The sequence below is a fragment of the Scyliorhinus canicula genome, chromosome 2, assembly GCF_902713615.1.
Source record: "Scyliorhinus canicula chromosome 2, sScyCan1.1, whole genome shotgun sequence".
In the NCBI taxonomy this organism is placed as follows: domain Eukaryota; kingdom Metazoa; phylum Chordata; class Chondrichthyes; order Carcharhiniformes; family Scyliorhinidae; genus Scyliorhinus; species Scyliorhinus canicula.
Window position 1 is genome coordinate 91,066,734 of NC_052147.1, and position 20,417 is coordinate 91,087,150.

General features: G+C 53.4%; 1 protein-coding gene across 3 annotated transcripts in view; it reads right to left on the reverse strand.

Annotated features, from left to right (window-relative positions):
- Positions 1-3,677: 3,677 nt before the first annotated feature.
- Positions 3,678-20,417, reverse strand: part of LOC119956021 (protein-L-isoaspartate(D-aspartate) O-methyltransferase-like) — a 53,526-nt gene continuing 36,786 nt past the window's right edge. For all 3 annotated transcript variants that reach the window (XM_038782764.1, XM_038782745.1, XM_038782756.1), the window contains exons 5-9: positions 13,786-13,890; positions 13,191-13,311; positions 12,819-12,904; positions 4,322-4,491; positions 3,678-3,971 (exon numbers count right to left, since the gene is read on the reverse strand). In XM_038782764.1, the coding sequence (XP_038638692.1) occupies positions 3,959-3,971; positions 4,322-4,491; positions 12,819-12,904; positions 13,191-13,311; positions 13,786-13,890 (495 nt within the window). In that variant the 3' untranslated portion in view covers positions 3,678-3,958. The remainder of the gene's footprint in view (positions 3,972-4,321; positions 4,492-12,818; positions 12,905-13,190; positions 13,312-13,785; positions 13,891-20,417) is intronic.

The window sequence follows — 20,417 nt, forward strand, 5'->3', positions numbered from 1 at the left end:
GTCCCCAGGGCCTGATGGGAGGCTAGAGAGGAAATTGCTGAGGCCTTGACAGAAATCTTTGGATCCTCACTGTCTTCAGGTGATGTCCTGGAGAATAGACAATGTTGTTCCTTTGTTTAAGAAGGGTAGCAAGGATAATCCAGGGAACTACAGGCTGGTGAGCCTTACGTCAGTGGTAGGAAAATTACTGAAGAGAATTCTTCGAGACAGGATCTACTCCCATTTGGAAGCAAATGGATGTATTAGTGAGAGGCAGCACGGTTTTGTGAAGGGGAGGTCGTGTCTCACTAACTTGATAGAGTTTTTAGAAGAGGTCACAAAGATGATTGATACAGGTAGGGTAGTGGATGTTGTCCATATGGACTTAAGTAAGGCCTTTGACAAGGTCCCTCATGGCAGACTGGTACAAAAGGTGAAGTCACAAGTGGTCAGGGGTGGCAAGATAGAAGGCAGAGAGTAGCAATGGAAGGGTGCTATTCTGATTGGAGGGCTGTGACTAGTGGTGTTCCGCAGGGATCAGTGCTGGGACCTTTGCTGTTCGTAGTACATATAAATGTTTTGGAGGCAAATGTAACAGGTCTGATTAGTAAGTTTGCAGACGACACAAAGGTTGGTGGAATTGTGGATACCGATGAGGACTGTCAGAGGATACAGCAGGATTTAGATCGTTTGGAGACTTGGGCGGAGAGATGGCAGATGGAGTTTAATCTGGACAAATGAGAGGTAATGCATTTTGGAAGGTCTAATGGAGGTAGGGAATATACAGTGAATGGTAGAACCCTCAAGAGTATTGACAGTCAGAGAGATCTAGGTGTACAGGTCCATAGGTCACTGAAACGGACAACACAGGTGGAGAAGGAAGTCAAGAAGGCATACGGCATGCTTGCCTTCATTGTCCAGGGTATAACATTGACCAGAGTATAAAAATTGGCAAGTCATGTTGCAGCTGTATAGAACCTTAGTTAGGCCACACTTGGAGTGGTGTTCAATTCTGGTCGCCACACTACCAGAAGGATGTGGAGGCTTTAGAGAGGGTGCAGAAGAGATTTACCAGGATGTTGTCTGGTATGGAGGGCATTAGCTATGAGGAGAGGTTGAATAAACGCGGTTTGTTCTCACTGGAGCGACGGAGTTGAGGGGCGACCTGATAGAGGTCTGCAAAATTTATGAGGGGCATAGACAGAGTGGATATTCAGAGGCTTTTCCCCAAGGTAGAGGGGTCAATTACTAAGGGGCATAGGTTTAAGGTGCGAGGGGCAAGGGTTAGAGATGTACAAGGCAAGTTTATTTACACAGATGGTAGTGGGTGCCTGGAACTCGCTGCTGGAGGAGGTGGTGGAAGCAGGGACGATAGTGACATTTAAGGGGCATCTTGAAAAATACATGAATAGGATGGGAATAGAGGAATATGGACCCCGGAAGTGTAGAAGAATTTAGTTTAGACGGGCAGCATGGTCGGCACAGGCTTGGAGGGCCGAAGGGCCTGGTCCTGTGCTGTACTTTTCTTTGTTCTTTGGGTGTCTTAAAGTGCGTCACGCTGGAATTGGTGTGTGAAATAGCGTGTCAATTTGGAGTGGGTGTGAGAAAAGGTGTGTCACTGGAATGGGTGTGTGAAAAAGCGTGTCACTCAAATGGGTATGTAAAAAAAAAATGCGGCACTGTAATAGATGTGTGAAATAGCGTGTCACTTTGGAGTAGGTATCAGAAAAAGTGTCATTGGAATGGGTGTATGAAAAAGCGTGTCACTTTGGAATGGGTGTGAGAAAAGTATTGCTTGAATGAGCATGAGAAAGTGTTACTGGAATGGGTGTGTGAAATAGCGTGTCAATTTTGATTGGGTGTGAGAAAGTGTCACTGGAATGGGTGTATTAAAATGTATGTCACTTGAATGGATGTGTGTGGAAGTGTGTAACAGGTTGGTCAGCCAGTATTTGAGCTGAGTTTTGAACAGTCATTATTCTCCCAAAACACTTGATTCCTGCATTTAATTTGAGACTAAAGCAAAAATCTGAACAGAAACTCTATTTCCATCCGATACTGATCTAGAAGTTACTTTGGGCAATCATTATGCTGCTCTTCCAAAACTATTAGTTAATTTTGCTGCTTAGTAATATTGCATTATTAATGTACTGTGACTGGAGCCTGTTCTGTGTGGGCAGTTTCAGACTGGGTCAGTTCGCTTTACCACAGCTAATCTCCTGCAAACTTGCTGAAACGTGAGGAGTGTGATTTAATAAACTCAGCCCTGGCCAGGAAGATGGTAGCTTCATTCCCCACTCAAAGCTGAAATAATGACCCACAGGCCTGGGAACCGGAATTCAAGCTGAGGCTTCTGCTCTTCATCCAGTGCTTCCTGCTGGGAAGTGCGGGCAGGATTACAGCCTCATGCTTGAGCATCTAACCCTCAGAAACTAGCACCTGTGAGTTGTACAAGAGGCCAACTGATGAAATGAAATGAAAATCGCTTATTGTCCAAGTGAAAAGTCCCTAGTCGTCACGTTCCGGCACCTGTTCGGGGAGGCTGGTATGGGAATTGAACCGTGCTGCTGGCCTGCCTTAGTCTGCTTTCAAAGCCAGCGATTTAGCCCTGAGCTAAACCAGTCCCTATTATGTGTCTCTTAATTTGAGGGTTGGGAAGAGGAGACAACAGGCAGTAGTAACTGTGACAATTTCATGCTTTCAGTTGAGGCTGCATTTAAAAACAATGAAGCTGGCCCATCGTAATCTGAAAAAGCACAGTGGATGGTCAAAGTTATTCTCTTGTTATCATTCTACTCTTAAAACTTAAAAAGCAAAATAAAATTGAGATTTGCATGAATGTCTCGTCATATTCTACCCTTCACCCTGCAGGTGTAGGAACATGAGCTCCTGTACTTGCTATAGGGTGTATTCAACAGTGGCAGCAGTTTGTACCAAATACAGGATGCACTGTGGAAACAGGGGCACCATCGACAGCATCTTCCAAAACCCATGACCTCACCTGAGGAAGAAGCTGCGCTCCAAAAGCTAGTGATTCGAATCAAACCTGTTGGACTTGAGAACCTGGTGTTGTTAGACTTCTTATTGAAAACTAAAGGTAGCAGACACATGGGAACACCAGACCTGCAAGTTCCCCTCCAACACTCACACCACCCTGACTTGGAAATATATTGCCATTCCATTCCTGATATTGGGTCAAAAACCTGGAGCCCCCTCCCTAACAACATTCAGAGACCTGTACCAAACTGAGGGACAAACAGAGCAAATACCTCAGAGACCGTAGCGGTTCAAGAAGGCGGCTCACCACCATCTTCTCAAGGGCATTTAAGAATAGGCAATAAATTCTCGCTTAGCCACCGACACTCACATCCCATGAACAAATAAGAATAAATCATGCCTGCCACATGTGGGGAGAACTTCAGTTTCAGCTCCCTGTACCTGGAAAGCTATAACTTTCTCACACTTGTGAAGCTCAACAATTTGAAGACGGGTCTCGGTTCCCATGGTCGATACAATCTCCACCTGGTATTGGCAGGTTACTGCTGTGATGACTCCAATAGTTGACTGTCCTGCCTGTTCTTGGATAGAAATGAGAGGCTGATTAAACCTTCCAGAATGGGAGGCAATTGGGGAGAGGGTGCAAAGGAGGAAATGTTCCCAAACAGCTATTATAACTGAAATAAGAATGCCTCGAAGTGTGCAAGTTGAGTAAATGTTTTATTGCAGATTCCACGATCACAGCACGGAGCTGCTGCTATGTTCTACATTCACATCAACAGATACTGACAGACACCATTAAAACTGGCTCACTGACATCCAGCAGAAAATCCCCCTCTGCCCAGTCCACAGTCCAAGCCTAAGGCCAAGCTTTGATGTTATAGAGAATGTGAGCGGTGCTGATGTTTAAACACAATGTGGGTCCACTGTACAAGGTCAGCTCTCTTCAGGTCGGTGTCGGTGAGAATCTACTTCAGCTTCTTCACAGGTCACTCCTGTAATATGACAGAAACAGTGCGATTGGAGGGCGCTCCCTCCACAAAACTGCCCAACCCAACCCATTCCCCCCCCCCCCCTCCCACACACACACACACACACTGCCTCACTGGCTTACCCCACCCACCCAAACAACCCCCCCCACCCCTCACTGACATGCGCTCCACCCACCCCCCCCCGGACCCTACCGTTACTGAAGACACCCCCCCCCCCAGCTCACCGACCCACCCAACTGACCCCCCCCCCCCCCAAACACCCCTCACCCCCGGCTCACTGACCCTCCCAATGGGAGGAATGGTCACCCAATCCCCAAGCACTCCACATAAACTAACACACTATACAAACATACCCTCTTAACTGCCTGTCCCGGTCGGTTAAAGGGACATATATCACTCCCATCAGTGTTGTGCGAGTAATGGTTCCGTCCGCCAGCTTGTCAAACTGCTGCAATGACTGGCTTCCTCCGCCCGGACCAACTGGCACAACCATACGACCACCAGGCTTCAGCTGATGCAACAGCTAAGGGGCACACAGAACAAGTAAGAGAGTCAGTATCCGTACCATATTAAGGGACAAGCATAATGAGTAGAGATAAAGTGCCTGTACCAGACTGAGGGACAAACCGAGAAAGTACAGACACACAGGGCCTGTACCAAACTGAGGGACAAATAGAGCAAATACAGACACAATGGCTGTACCAGACTGGGGAGAAACAGAGCAAGGACAGAGTCACAGTGCCTGTACTAGACTGAGGGACAAACCGAACAAGTGGAGAGTCACAGTGCCTATACCAGACTGAGGGACAAACACAGCAAATACAGAGACACAGTGCCTGTACCAGACTGAGGGACAAACACAGCAAATACAGAGACACAGTGCCTATACCAGACTGGGGAGAAACAGCAAATCCAGAGACACAGTGCCTGTACCTGACTGGGGGACAAACAGCAAATACAGAGACACAGAGCCTGTACCCGACTGGGGAGAAACAGCAAATCCAGAGACACAGTGCCTGTACCAGACTGGGGAGAAACAGCAAATCCAGAGACAGAGTGCCTGTACCAGACTGGAGAGAAGCAGAACAAGTAGAGAGTCACAGTGCCTATACCAGACTGATCAAATACAGAGACACAGAGCCTGTACCTGACTGGGGGACAAACAGCAAATACAGAGACACAGATCCTGTACCTGACTGGGGAGAAACAGCAAATACAGAGACACAGAGCCTGTACCTGACTGGGGGACAAACAGCAAATACAGAGACACAGAGCCTGTACCAGACTGGGGGACAAACAGCAAATGCAGAGACACAGAGCCTGTACCTGACTGGGGGACAAACAGCAAATACAGAGACACAGAGCCTGTACCTGACTGGGGGACAAACAGCAAATACAGAGACACAGATCCTGTACCAGACTGGGGGACAAACAGCAAATGCAGAGACACAGAGCCTGTACCAGACTGGGGGACAAACAGCAAATGCAGAGACACAGAGCCTGTACCTGACTGGGGGACAAACAGCAAATACAGAGACACAGAGCCTGTACCTGACTGGGGAGAAACAGCAAATACAGAGACACAGAGCCTGTACCTGACTGGGGAGAAACAGCAAATACAGAGACACAGAGCCTGTACCTGACTGGGGGACAAACAGCAAATACAGAGACACAGAGCCTGTACCTGACTGGGGAGAAACAGCAAATACAGAGACACAGAGCCTGTACCTGACTGGGGAGAAACAGCAAATACAGAGACACAGAGCCTGTACCTGACTGGGGAGAAACAGCAAATGCAGAGACACAGAGCCTGTACCTGACTGGGGAGAAACAGCAAATACAGAGACACAGAGCCTGTACCTGACTGGGGGACAAACAGCAAATACAGAGACACAGAGCCTGTACCTGACTGGGGCGAAACAGCAAATACAGAGACACAGAGCCTGTACCTGACTGGGGGACAAACAGCAAATACAGAGACACAGATCCTGTACCAGACTGGGGGACAAACAGCAAATGCAGAGACACAGAGCCTGTACCAGACTGGGGAGAAACAGCAAATGCAGAGACACAGTGCTTGTACCAGACTGGGGAGAAACAGAGCAAGGACCGAGCCGCAGGATCATAGATTCCAGCCCACACTGCCTGCACCAAACTGAGGGACAAACAGAACAAGTAATAACAATAATCTTTATCAGCGCCAAAAGTAGGTTTACATTAACACTGCACAGTACTACTGTTTGAGTACACAGAGAAAATTCAGAATGTCCAATTCACCGAACAAGGCACGTCTTTCGAGACTTGAGGGAGGCAATTGTGGGGAAAATCCGTCCGCCCGCCCCCGTCCTCCGAGACACATCCCCCTGACCCCGCCCTCCGAGACACATCTCCCTGACCCCGCCCTCCGAGACACATCCCCCCGATCCCTCCCTCCGAGACACATCCCCCTGATCCCCGCCCTCCGAGACACATCCCCCTGACCCCCGCCCGCCGAGACACATCCCCCCGACCCCGCCCTCCGAGACACATTCCCCCGACCCCGCCCTCCGAGACACATCACCGACCCCGCCCTCCGAGACACATCCCCGACCCCGCCCTCCGAGACACATCCACCCGACCCCGCCCTCCGAGACACATCCCCCCCCGACCCCGCCCTCCGAGACACATTCCCCCGACCCTGACCTCCGAGACACATTCCCCCGACCCCGCCCTCTGAGACACATCCCCGACCCCGCCCTCCGAGACACATCCCCGACCCCGCCCTCCGAGACACATCACCGACCCCGCCCTCCGAGACACATCCCCCCGATCCCTCCCTCCGAGACACATTCCCCCGATCCCTCCCTCCGAGACACATCTCCCTGACCCCTCCCTCCGAGACACATCCCCCTGATCCCCGTCCTCCGAGACACATCCCCCCGATCCCTCCCTCCGAGATACATCCCCCCGACCCCGCCCTCCGAGACACATCCCCCCGACCCCCGCACTCTGAGCCACGACCCTGCCTTCGAGATACATTTCTCGACTACGCCCCCCGATCCCTCCCTCCGAGACACATACCCCCCGACGCCGCCCTCCGAGACACATGACCCCGCCCTCCGAGACACATCCCCCTGACCCCGCCCTCCGAGACACATTCCCCCGACCCCGCCCTCCGAGACACATCCCCCGACCCCGCCCTCCGAGACACATTCCCCCGACCCCGCACTCTGAGACACATTCCCCCGACCCCGCCCTCCGAGACACATTCCCCCGACCCCGCCCTCCGAGACACATCGCCCTGACCCCGCCCTCCGAGACACATCCCCCTGACCCCCGCCCTCCGAGACACATCCCCCCGACCCCGCCCTCCGAGACACATTCCCCCGACCCCGCCCTCCGAGACACATCCCCCTGACCCCGCCCTCCGAGACACATCCCCCGACCCCGCCCTCCGAGACACATCCCCCGACCCCGCCCTCCGAGACACATTCCCCCGACCCCGCCCTCCGGGGCACATCCCCTGACCCCGCCCTCCGAGACACATCCCCCCGACCCCGCCCTCCGAGACACATCCCCGACCCCGCCTTCCGAGACACATCCCCCCGACCCCGCCCTCCGAGACACATCCCCCCGACCCCGCCCTCTGAGACACATTCCCCCCGACCCCGCCCTCTGAAACACATTCCCCCGACCCGCCCTCCGAGACACATCCCCCGACCCCGCCCTCCGAGGCACATCCACCGACCCCGCCCTCCGAGGCACATCCCCCGACCCCGCCCTCCGAGACACATCTCCGACCCCGCCCTCCGAGACACATCCCCCCGACCCCGCCCTCCGAGACACATACCCCGACCCCGCCCTCCGAGACACATCCCTGACCCCGCCTTCCGAGACACATTCCCCCCGACCCCGCCCTCCGAGACACATCCCCCTGACCCCGCCCTCCGAGACACATCCCCCGACCCCGCCCTCCGAGACACATCCCCCGACCCCGCCCTCCGAGACACATTCCCCCGACCCCGCCCTCCGGGGCACATCCCCTGACCCCGCCCTCCGAGACACATCCCCCCGACCCCGCCCTCTGAGACACATTCCCCCGACCCCGCCCTCCGAGACACATCCCCCTGACCCCGCCCTCCGAGACACATCCCCCGACCCCGCCCTCCGAGACACATCCCCCGACCCCGCCCTCCGAGACACATTCCCCCGACCCCGCCCTCCGGGGCACATCCCCTGACCCCGCCCTCCGAGACACATCCCCCCGACCCCGCCCTCCGAGACACATTCCCCCGACCCTGACCTCCGAGACACATTCCCCCGACCCCGCCCTCTGAGACACATCCCCCGACCCCGCCCTCCGAGACACATCCCTGACCCCGCCCTCCGAGACACATCACCGACCCCGCCCTCCGAGACACATCCCCGACCCCGCCCTCCGAGACACATCACCGACCCCGCCCTCCGAGACACAATCCCTCGACCCCGCCCTCCGAGACACATCCCCCCGACCCCGCCCCTCGAGACACATCCCTGGCCCCCCCCTCCGAGACACATCCCCAACCCCGCCCTCCGAGACACATCACCGACCCCGCCCTCCGAGACACATCCCCCGACCCCGCCCTCCGAGGCACATCCCCTGACCCCGCCCTCCGAGACACATCCCCCCGATCCCTCCCTCCGAGACACATCCCCCCGATCACTCCCTCCGAGACACATTCCCCCGATCCCTCCCTCCGAGACACATCTCCCTGACCCCTCCCTCCGAGACACATCCCCCTGATCCCCGTCCTCCGAGACACATTCCCCCGACCCCGCCCTCCGGGGCACATCCCCTGACCCCGCCCTCCGAGACACATCCCCCCGACCCCGCCCTCCGAGACACATCCCCGACCCCGCCTTCCGAGACACACCCCCCCGACCGCGCCCTCCGAGACACATCCTCGACCCCGCCCTCCGAGGCACATCCCCCGACCCCGCCCTCCGAGACACATCTCCGACCCCGCCCTCCGAGACACATCCCCCCGACCCCGCCCTCCGAGACACATCTCCGATCCCGTCCTCCGAGACACATCTCCGATCCCGTCCTCCGAGACACATCCCCGACCCCGCCCTCCGAGACACATCCCCGATCCCGTCCTCCGAGACACATCCCCCCGACCCCGCCCTCCGAGACACATCCCCGACCCCGCCCTCCGAGACACATCTCCGACCCCGCCCTCCGGGACACATCCCATGACCCCGCCCTGCGAGACACATCCCCCGACCCCTCCCTCCGAGACACATTCCCCCGACCCCGCCCTCCGAGACACATCCCCCGACCCCGCCCTCCGAGACACATTCCCCCGACCCCGCCCTCCAAGACACATCCCCCCGACCCCGCCCTCCGAGACACATCCCCGACCCCGCCCTCCGAGACACATCCACCGACCCCGCCCTCCGAGACACATTCCCCCGACCCCGCCCTCCGATACACATTCCCCCGACCCCGCCCTCCGATACACATTCCCCCGACCCCGCCCTCCGAGACACATTCCCCCGACCCCGCCCTCCGAGACACATTCCCCCGACCCCGCCCTCCGAGACACATTCCCCGACCCCGCCCTCCGAGACACATTCCCCCGACCCCGCCCTCCGAGACACATTCCCCCGACCCCGCCCTCCGAGACACATTCCCCCGACCCCGCCCTCCGAGACACATCCCCCAACCCCGCCCTCCGAGACATCCACCCTCTGAGACACATCCCCAACCCCGCCCTCCAAGACACATCCCCCCAACCCCGCCCTCCAAGACACATCCCCCTGACCCCGCCCTGAGACACATCCCCCCGACCTCTGAGACACATCCCCCGACCCCGCCCTCCGAGACACATCCACCGACCCCGCCCTCCGAGACACATCCACCGACCCCGCCCTCCGAGACACATCCACCGACCCCGCCCTCCGAGACACATCCCCGACACCGCCCTCCGAGACACATCCACCCGACCCCGCCCTCCGAGACACATCCCCTCTGACCCCGAGACACATCCCCCCGCCCTCCGAGACACATCCCCTCTGACCCCGTGACACAGCCCTACCTCCCGTCCCCACCCTCTGAACCACATCCCCCAAGACGTCACAGATACGTTCCCCCCCCGCGCGACCCTGTCCTCCGAGACACATCCTTCCCCACCACACCCTCCGAGACACATTTCCCCCCCGACCTTGGCCTGCGAGACACATCCCCCAAGCCTGCTCTCCAAGACACCCCTCAACCCTATTTTCTGAGATATCCTCCTTCCCATTCCCCCCTATCCAAGACACTCCCCCAAGCCTGTTTTCTGAGAGGCACATGCCCACCCTCCCCACCAACCCACTCATGTGATATCTCTAAATCTACTCTCGTTGTCAGGATCTTGTTCTCAAAATACGCTATAAACTGAAGCTGCTCTTTTATATATTTCACATCAAAATGTCCACAGAACTACTCATCACAGCTAATGAAGCACCATGAAGTATAATCAATGTGGCAGTGCGGCAACGAATTTCTGCACAGCAAGATCCCACAAACAGCACTGAAATAAATTGCCAATCATGAGCACTGGTTTGTCCTGGATGCTGCTGAGCTTCTTCAACATTGTTGGGAGCTGCAGTCAGCCAGGCAAATGGAGAGTATTCCATCACACTATTAACTCTTGTTGGCAATGGTCATTGCGTGGCACTAGTGTGGTGTCAATGTTACTTGTCAGCCCATGCTCGAATGTTATCCAGATCTTGCTGAATGTGGGAACTGATTGCTTCAGTATCTGAGGAGTTGTAAATGGTACTGAACGCCGTGCAATCATAGTGAACATCCCCACTTCTTGTGTTTAGAATTTACAGTTACCAATTATTGTTCTCAATTAAGGGGCAATATAGTGTGGCCAGTCCACCTAACCTGCACGTCTTCGGGTTGTGGAGTGAAACCCACGAGGATACAGGGAGAACGTGTAAACTCCACACAGAGTGACCCGGGACTGGGATAGAACCTGGGACCTCGGCGCCGTAGGCAGCAGTGCTAACCACTGCACCACCGCGCTGCTCAAAACATCCCCACTTCTGACATGATGGAGGGACGGTCATTAATAAAGTAGGTGAAGATGGTTGGGTCGGCGATTCCTTGGGGCTGAAATGATTGCCCTTGAACATTTAAAACCATCAGGTTTTGTGCTCCCAAGTGGAGCACAACTCCAACCAATGGAGATGCACATCGACTCCAATTTTGCGAGGGTTCCTTGATGCCATACCCCGTCAAATGTTGACTTAATGTCAAGGACCAAGGCTGTAATGAGGTCAGAAGCTAAGTGGCCCTGGCAGAACTCAAAACAGAGTTTCAGTGAGCATCTTACTGCTGGGTAAACACGTCGCGATACCTTCTATCATACTGATGATTGAGAGAAGACTGATGTGGCAGTAATTGGCCGGGTTGGACTTGTCCTTCTTATTGTGTACAGGACATTCCAGGACTTTGTTGCATAGATATCAATATAGTACCTGTACTGGAACAGCTTGGTTCTATCTATTACTTGCTGCTTCTGCTGTTTAGCATGCATGTAGTCCTTTGTTGTAACTTCACCAGGTTGGCACCTCAGTTTTAGGTACACCTGGATGCTGTTCCCGATGTGCTCTCCTGCACTCATTGATGGCCTGGCTTCATGGTAATGGTAGAGTGAGGGAAATGCCAGGCCATGAGATTACAGATTGTGGTTGAATAAAATTATCTTGCTGATGATGGCCCAGAGCAAGTTTTAAGCAACCATATCTGTTCTGGTAGTGCCACACAACACAATGGAAGGTGTTGTCAGGATGAAGACTTGGTCTACAAATTGTGCAGTTGTCACTCCAACTGATACTGCCATGAGCAGATGAATATATGCAGCTATGACAGGTAGATTGGTGAGGATGAAGCTAAGTAGGTTTTTCTCTCCTTCAGTATTGGTGCAACCGAGCCACTCATGGAAATGGACATTCGTGTCTCCCAACCAGAGTACACTCTGCGCCATTTCTCTCCTCAGTGCTTCCCCATTACCCTTCCTCCAATAGAGGCATGGAATCATTTTTATCATTCATTTCCAGGATGTGGGTGTCATGGCTAGGCCAACATTTATTGCCCATCCCTATTTGCCCGTGAGACGGTGATGGTGATCTGCGTCCTTGAAACGTCAGTCCCGGAGATGTAGGTTCACCCACAGTGCTGTTAGGGAGGGAGTTGTAGGATTTTGACCCAATGACAGTGAAGGAACAGATCAAGTGACTTAGAGGGGAACCTCCGGAATTCAGCTCCTTTCTCCATGTTTGATTCAAAACAGTAATGAGTTTAGGAGCTGAGTGACCCTGGCAGAACACAAACTAAGCATCAGTGAGCAGGTTATTGCTGAGCAAGTGCTGCTTGATGCTGTGTTGATGGCTCCTTACATCAACGACAGGACGCCTGATGAAGAGGAAAGATTGGGCCTGGGTTTAATCTCCCATCACAGTGCTGGATTGCCTCAGTGTCAACCTAGGTTTTGTGCTCAAGTCTCCGGAGTGAGACTTGAGCCCGCAATCTTTTGGCTTGGTAGCAATCGTGCTGACCACTGAGCCATGGATGACATCTCCGAAAATTGAATGGTACTTTTAATGCTCAAATTACTTCAAACACAGAACAAAATTTAATATAAGTTCTAACTTCCTCAGTTGACCTTCTCAGTATGTTTGTGCCTTCACTAAATTCTCCACTTGAGTCAAAACATATTGTGTTAACAAGGGTTGTAAGGCTAATGCAGTTAAATTCTCCTTGCTTCCTCTGGACAATCGAGGAGCCCCTCTAACACAAGGTTTAGAAGATTCCAGAAACAGAGACTTGCTTACATCCTGAGGAACGACAGCCGCAGCCGCACCCACGTGAATGGCATCATAAGGCGCTCCATTTGGGTAGCCACGCCGGCCATCTCCCACTGAAAGGAAAGGTTTGTGACGAGTTAGTATTGCAACTTTCTCCATGTTTCATCCCTCTCCTGCTTCAGCCCCACTGGCCTTGTCCAGCTGGATCTAGTCAGTGACCCACTGCCCTTCACCTCCCTGCGATCTCTCTCTGCACTAAACCTTCTCCCCTTCTTCTCCTCCTCACGATTGCGTTTCCACGGCCCTGTGTATGCACATACCTCTCCCTGCATTCTCCCCCACCCCTCCCAAACATAGAACCTCCCTCCCCAACAACCCCCCCCCCCGCCCTGCACGTACCAATCAAAGAGAGCCGGCCCGAGCTCAGCAGTGTAGAATTGTCCGACTCTACGTTGTGAATAGATCGTTCCACCAATTCCGGGATATGATCGATCCCGACCACTATCCCTGTGGGACTCACCTGTGAACAGAGAGCAGGAAGGATGTCCAGTGGTAAACATAACCCTCCCCAACCTCTACAATCCGTTTGGACAGCACCATAAGTCATTAGCTCGCCCCCCGCACGCTTATAGCTGGCCAGTTAAAGATTCGGGCAGTTGTTGGATCGACGCTGCCCCCACCCTCCCCCACATTCCTTCCCGGGGTCAGATGCAAAGGAACAGTGGACACACGTACTCAGCTGTTCCTTCCTCAGGTCAGAATCTAGTCTCCACATGTGGTGAGGCTGTTTGGCAATGAATACTGAATGAGGTGCAAGTGTTCCTCCCTCGACCTGGGGTACTGAAGCCAACTGCAGCTCTCTTCAAAGCACTCAGCCCAGACCAGATACAGAACCTGCCTGGTAGCAAGGGCCACAATTTCAGAGTTCCACAGAAGGAAGGCCAAGCTACACTGCTGTTTCCACTGCCCAATGGTGCCCAACACCATCACTCACCATTCTGGCCATGCAGGCAGTCAGGAAGCCACTTCCTGATCCCACATCCAGAGCTCGAGCTCCATCGTGCAGATGATTATTCAGGCATTCCAGTGCGTGTGCGTGCTGGAAACAGAGAGAAACACAGCAAATTCAGCAGCAAACCCTTTACAAAGAAGCAGAGCTGGGCTACACCGGGAAAGGCACAATGCCACAATTCTAGATTGAGTGACTGGAGGGGGGACTGGGTGTTGGTGTGGAGAGGCAGCTGCAGCTGCACACAGGGAGCCAGCACAGGCCATTCTCACTGACTCTGACTCACTGTCTGGGTATTCAACACTATCCTGTCACTGCGGGGAACCTGGCTGCAAGACTGTTAATCAACATTATCCTGATGTCTCACCAGAGAGGCCACAGGTCCGGCACACAAAGTATCAGTGAAAAATCGTCAAGCTGGAACAGCGTAAAGGAGCTTTCTTCACTATCTAACCCATCCTGTACCTACCTTGGGAGTGTTTAATGGCCCCACGAGTTTTATTCTGTAACTAACCCACCCTGCACCTGGCCTGCTAGAGACGACATAGAGGAAATTTTATTCAGTATCTAACTCGTGCTGTACCTGAACTGTAAAATATAATTGGTCACAGAGTAATAGGCTATTGAAGCTAAACAGGAAAATAACGGATGTTTGTGTATGGAAGTGAGCACCGACCCACTTCCCCCCTATCCCCATAACCCAATAACGCCTCCTAACTTTTTTTGTCACTATGGGCAATTTACCATGGCCAATCCACCTAAACTGCACGTCTTTGGACTGTGGGAGTAAGCTGTAACACCCAGAGAAAACACACACAGACACGGGGAGTAGATGCAAACTCCACAGTCACCCAAGGCCAGAGCCGAACTCGGTCCCTGGCACTGTGAGGCAGCAGTGCTAACCGCTGTACCACCAAAGCTTGGCTACAGCACCAAAAGATGGTGCAGCGCTGGGGGCAACAGTCTAGCAGCCACAGATCAGTGACCCACAAGAGATGACTGGTGGAGTAAGAAAGTTGACTTCACAGCAATGAAGATCAACTCAAAAAGTACCGCAGTGAGGGTTCAGTGAAGGGCATAAAATGTCACAGCCACTAAGCAGTTACACCCCCTTACAAAACCTTTCTAACACATCAAAGATCCACAATGGGGACTATGATGGCACGTGAAGAGATAGTTTGAAAGGTATGTCATAATATGCACCCATGCACATCATGAGGTAAAAGCAGGCAGTGAGACACCCAGGTGAGCCAATCAACATACAGGACAGAAAACAACCAATCACCAGACAGAACCCTAGAGGGGTGCTTCCTACTATAAAACACACGAGGCATCATCACTCTGCCTCTTTCCACTGGTGACAACTGTAGTGACAGTCAGGGTGTACACATCAGTCAGCACCTTCTACATGTGGATCAGAGCTAGCCTGGTCTAGATAGTTAGAATTAGTTTACTTAGAGTAGTAGAGAGTCAACCCACAGGCAGCTGTGTGCATTGTTATAGAAGTTCAATAAATCGTATTGAACCAAAGCCTACGTTTGGTGTTTGCTTTATATCCGAATTGTGTTGCAGTCCGTGTTATCCCAGGGTGAATAACACAACAAGGTACTGGACAACTTTGGGATGCAGGGGAAACCTCCAAAACACTTGTACACTTTTAAAAGCTGTAGGAGCCATAGCTGAATATGTTCTTGTGCAACAAGACACTGAGGAAAACTCAATATCATATGAAGAGGGTGATAGAGCCCTTTCAGAAATACTTCAGCCCCAAAAAGAATTTTGGAATAGAAACAGCAAAATGCAATCTGAGAACCCAACAGCCAGGGAAGCCTACTAATTCCTTCATTCGTGATCGATATCAGTTAGCAGGTACTTGCGGTTACAGAGCTTTACAACGCAACTTGATAAGATTGTAGTTGGCGGCGTCAACGCTGCATTGTCTGATTTGCGGCAATCAAAAAAGGATCTGACCCTAGAGAAGGCCAAGCAGATCGCCAGGCAGGCCAAGTTGAGTCATAAAATCAGGGTTAATTTGAACTGATGTCGAGGCTCGGCGAGGGGGGGGGGGGGTCAGTCCAGTTTGTAAGTCCAAGAGCCACCCACCGCAAAGCCCGCCAAAACCAGCGAGGGGGCAGGGAGTTCGGTTCCATCAACAGTCAAGTGCTCAAGACATGGTGCAAACAGCCCAGCAGGGGGAGCTGAATCCTCTCTCTGTGGCAGGACTGATCATTTAAACAATTTTGTAAGTTAAGAACAACTTTCAAGGGATGAAAATTAGAACATGTTCCCTACCAGCTTTATATCCAAGAAATAGTAGATATACTTTTCCAACCAGATGCTTTCCAAGGAAAGGTCAAATAGTTCTAGTCTGGGAAACTGGAAGATCAAGGCTACAGAATGGAATTTAAACTCAAAACCGGTGCAGGAGTCTCTGTCCTATAAGACAGGCTGGTCTAGCTTCCAAACTGGCTTAAAGAAGTCCAAATTTAACCATCTGATTTGAAGCCTGGAGGCACAAAATTCCAAATGTAGGGTCAGTTCAACAGCACACAGTCATGAAGAGAAAATAAATTAATGAAATGCTCTATATTTATAGAACCAATTGCTCTGCTCAGCAGGCCAGCGTATTTAAAGACTTGGGTCTTATACAGAAGCGTGATGGGGTATCAGTAGAAGACAGCAAGGTGCCATTCAAGAAAGATGTTCCAATGTTGTTCGAAACGGCAAGAAACTTTGATTCAGCAGCAACTTGTGAAGTTCATTGAATACGCAGTGAGTCGCTCTTCATTATAGAAGCACCATCCACGATTCCAGGAGGACACTGCAGGTCTCTCAATTATTCTGTTACACAGGCTAGAAAACATGGGGAAAAAAATCATTGAAGACAACAGTGACCATCCACCAGATGAATTTTTAGACCTCTGTTGGTTCTATCCTGACATAAGTTATGAGAAGGTGGCTGTTGCAGAAACAGGTGATCCATTGGAAGACGAAGTCCAAGAGATCGTTACACTCTTTTAGGTCTACTGCATATGAAGTCTCTGATGTATTTTTGAAGAGACAGTTGTGTTTGCTGAAGAGCTGAATTTGTATACTTGTTCCACTGAACCCACCAACAAAATGCATTGGATATTGCTGGCTAGCCACAGTGAGCTGTGCATAGAGAAAGAAATGCTTGATACCAAGATGGATCAAACTATTAGAGAAAATTCAGAGCCTACTAGTGTGTGTGGAAGTAAGTTGACATCCACACTTCAATCTCATCAGCAAGTCAGTATTACACTTAAATCTCCTTCAATGCAGAAGCAGAAGCCAAAACTACAAAGTTTTGTGATGAAAGATGTATATTTGTATGACTATGTTTATGATTATGCTGTGTGTGTGAAAAGGTTACTAGAGGACTTCCGGTTGCAGCTATGCGGAGCTAAGCCGCACGTTCGGCAGCTCCCGCTACTTAAGGACTTTTGGGCCGATTTGAGGACCCCAAACGGCGCTGTCTCGACGAATCCCGGTGGGGGAAGGTGTCTAGAGGAGCATTCCCCATAATTTATGGTGCTCACCCAGAGTGGAGCAAAGGAAAAAGCTGCAGCAGCTCCCCAAGAAAAGCGGGGGAAGAAGGACAAAATGGCGGCCGGCGGAACACCCGAGGACTGGTGGAAGTGGGCGCAGGAGCAGCAAGCTTCTCTTCTGCGCTGTTTTGCGGAGCTGAAGGCTGAGTTGCTGGACTCCCTGAATGCGACTACCAACAGGCTGCTTGAGACCCAGGCGGCCCAGGAGCTGTCCATTCGGGAGTTGCAGCAGCAGGTCGCTGAGCGGGAGGAGGAGGCCGTGGTCCTCGTGGGGAAAGTGGAGTTGCACGAGGCACTTCACAAAAAGTGGCAAGACCGCTTGGAGGAGCTGGACGTTCGCACGAGGCGAAGGAATTTGAGGATCCTGGGCCTGGCGGAGGGGCTGCAGGGGTCGGATCTCCCGTCGTATGTGACCACGATGTTGAGCTCGTTGATGGGAGCGGGGTCCTTCCATTTGCCCCTGGAGCTTGAGGGAGCTCACAGAGTGCTGGCCAGGAGGCCCAAGGCAAATGAACCCCCGCGGGCGGTGCTGGTGCGGTTCCATCGATTCAGCTACCGGAAGTGTGTGCTGCGCTGGGCCAAGAAAGAGAGGAGCAGCAAGTGGGAGAATTCGGTAGTGCGAATCTACCAGGACTGGGGTGCGGAGGTGGCTAAGCGGCGGGCCGGGTTCAACCGGACGAAGGCGGTGCTGCATGCCAAGCAGGTCAGATTTGGAATGCTGCAGCCTGCGTGGCTGTGGGTGACATATAAGGACCGGCACCATTACTTCGAGTCCCCGGAGGAGGTGTGGGCCTTTGTACAGGCGGAGAAGCTGGACTCGAACTAGGGTCTGGGGACACACTATGGCCGTTGCTGTTTTCGCTGTTGCTGTTCTGCAATTTTTTTATAAATTTAGATTTGCCAATTATTTTTTCCAATTAAGGGGCAATTTAGCGTGGCCAATCCACCTACTCTGCACATTTTTGGGTTGTGGGGGCGAAACCCACGCAGACACGGGGAGAACGTGCAAACTCCACACGGACAGTGACCCAGAGCCGGGATCAAACCTGGGACCTCAGCGCCGTGAGGCGGTTGTGCTAACCACTAGGCCACCGTGCTGCCCTTCTGTTCTGCAATTTTGACACGTGTTTTTTATGCTGGTTTTCTTTTTGCTCTGTTTCCGGGTGGGTCTGTCTGTTGGGTATGGGTGTGGGATATGTGGGGAATGTTGGGGGTTTGTGTTTTATATGTTCTCTTCTGTACGGGGCTGGGGGTTGGGGTGAAACTGGATTTTGGGGAGCTGCGTCAGAAGGGTGGGGTGTGGCAGTATGAAAGCGCGGGCTTCCCTCTGGTTTCCCGCGCTGCGGGGCGGAGCTGGCGGTGGGGGCGTGGCCTCTACAGGTTTTCTTTCCCGCGCTGAAACAGTGCCAAGGAGGTGTGGCAAGAGGGGGATGACCCCATGCCAGGAGGAGATGGGTTTTGGCAGGAGCTGCCGGGTCAGCAGAAGTCAGCTGACTCACGGACGTACCATGGAGGGTGCGTCGTGGCTAGGAGGGGCCCTAGCCGGGGGGGGGGGGGGGTGGGGGGGTGATACCAGGTTGCTGCTGGAATGGCCAGGAAGGAGCTGGTGGGCCGGGGGGTAGAGGAGAGGCGTTATCGCCATGGGGAACGGGTCGGGCGGGGCGAGCTGGCCTGGGGCGAGCAGTCGTTAAGCTATGGCTAGTCGGCGGGGGAGGGGGTCGGGTTGCCCTCTGATCCGGCTGATTACCTGGAACGTGAGGGGGCTGAATGGGCCGGTTAAGAGAACTAGGGTAATTTCTCATCTGAAGGGGCTGAAGGCGGACGTGGCTATGCTCCAGGAGACCCACTTGAAGGTGGCGGACCAGGTTCGTCTGAGGTAGGGGTGGGTGGGGCAGGTTTTTCACTCAGGATTAGACGCAAAGAACCGGGGAGTGGCGATTCTGGTGGGGAAGAAGGTGGCGTTCGAGGCGGCTGAGGTGGTGTCGGACAAGGAGGGCAGATATATTATGTGAAGGGTAGGCTGCAGGGAGAGAAGGTGGTGCTGGTTAATGTATGTGCCCCGAATTGGGGTGATGCTGGCTTCATGAGGCGCTTGTTGTTCCGGACCTGGAGGCAGGGGGCCTGATCATGGGGGGAGACTTTAACACAGTGCTGGATCCCCCACTGGACCGGTCCAGTTCAAGGACGGGTAGGAGACCGGCGGCGGCCAAAGTGCTGAGGGGGTTTATGGACCAGATGGGAGGGGTGGATCCCTGGAGGTTTGGGAGGCCGAGAGTGCGGGAGTATTCCTTTTTCTCTCATGTCCATGGTTTATTCGGTTTATTCCAGAAATAGATTTTTTCGTCCTGAGCAGGGGATTGATCCCGAAGGTGCAGGATGCCGAGTATTCGGCCATAGCGATTTCAGACCATGCTCCGCACTGGGTTGATCTGGAGATGGGGGAGGCGCGGGACCAGCGCCCGCTCTGGCGCCTGGATGTGGGGCTGCTGGCTGATGAGGAGGTGTGTAGGAGGGTTCGGGGAAGTATTGAGGGGTATCTTGATACCAACGACACGGGGGAGGTCCAGGTGGGGATGGTGTGGGAGGCTCTGAAAGCAGTGATCCGAGGGGAGCTGATCTCCATCCGGGCCCATAGGGAAAGGAGGGAGAGGAAGGAGAGGGAGAGACTGGTGGGGGAGCTCCTGGATGTGGACAGGAGAGATGCGGAGGCACCGGAGGAGGGGTTGCTGGGGGAACGGCGTAGTTTGCAGGCCAAATTTGACTTGTTGACCACCAGAAAGGCGGAGATACAGTGGAGGAGGGCGCAGGGCGCGGTATACGAGTATGGGGAGAAGGCGAGCAGGATGTTGGCGCATCAGCTCCGTAGGCGGGATGCGGCTAGGGAAATTGGTGGAGTGACGGATAAGGGTGGGAATGTAGTGCAGAAGGGGACAGAAGTAAATGGGGTCTTTAGGGACTTCTACGAGGAACTGTACCGGTCGGAACCTCCGATGGGGAGAGGGGGGATGGAGAGCTTCATGAACAGGCTATGTTTTCCAAAGGTTCAAG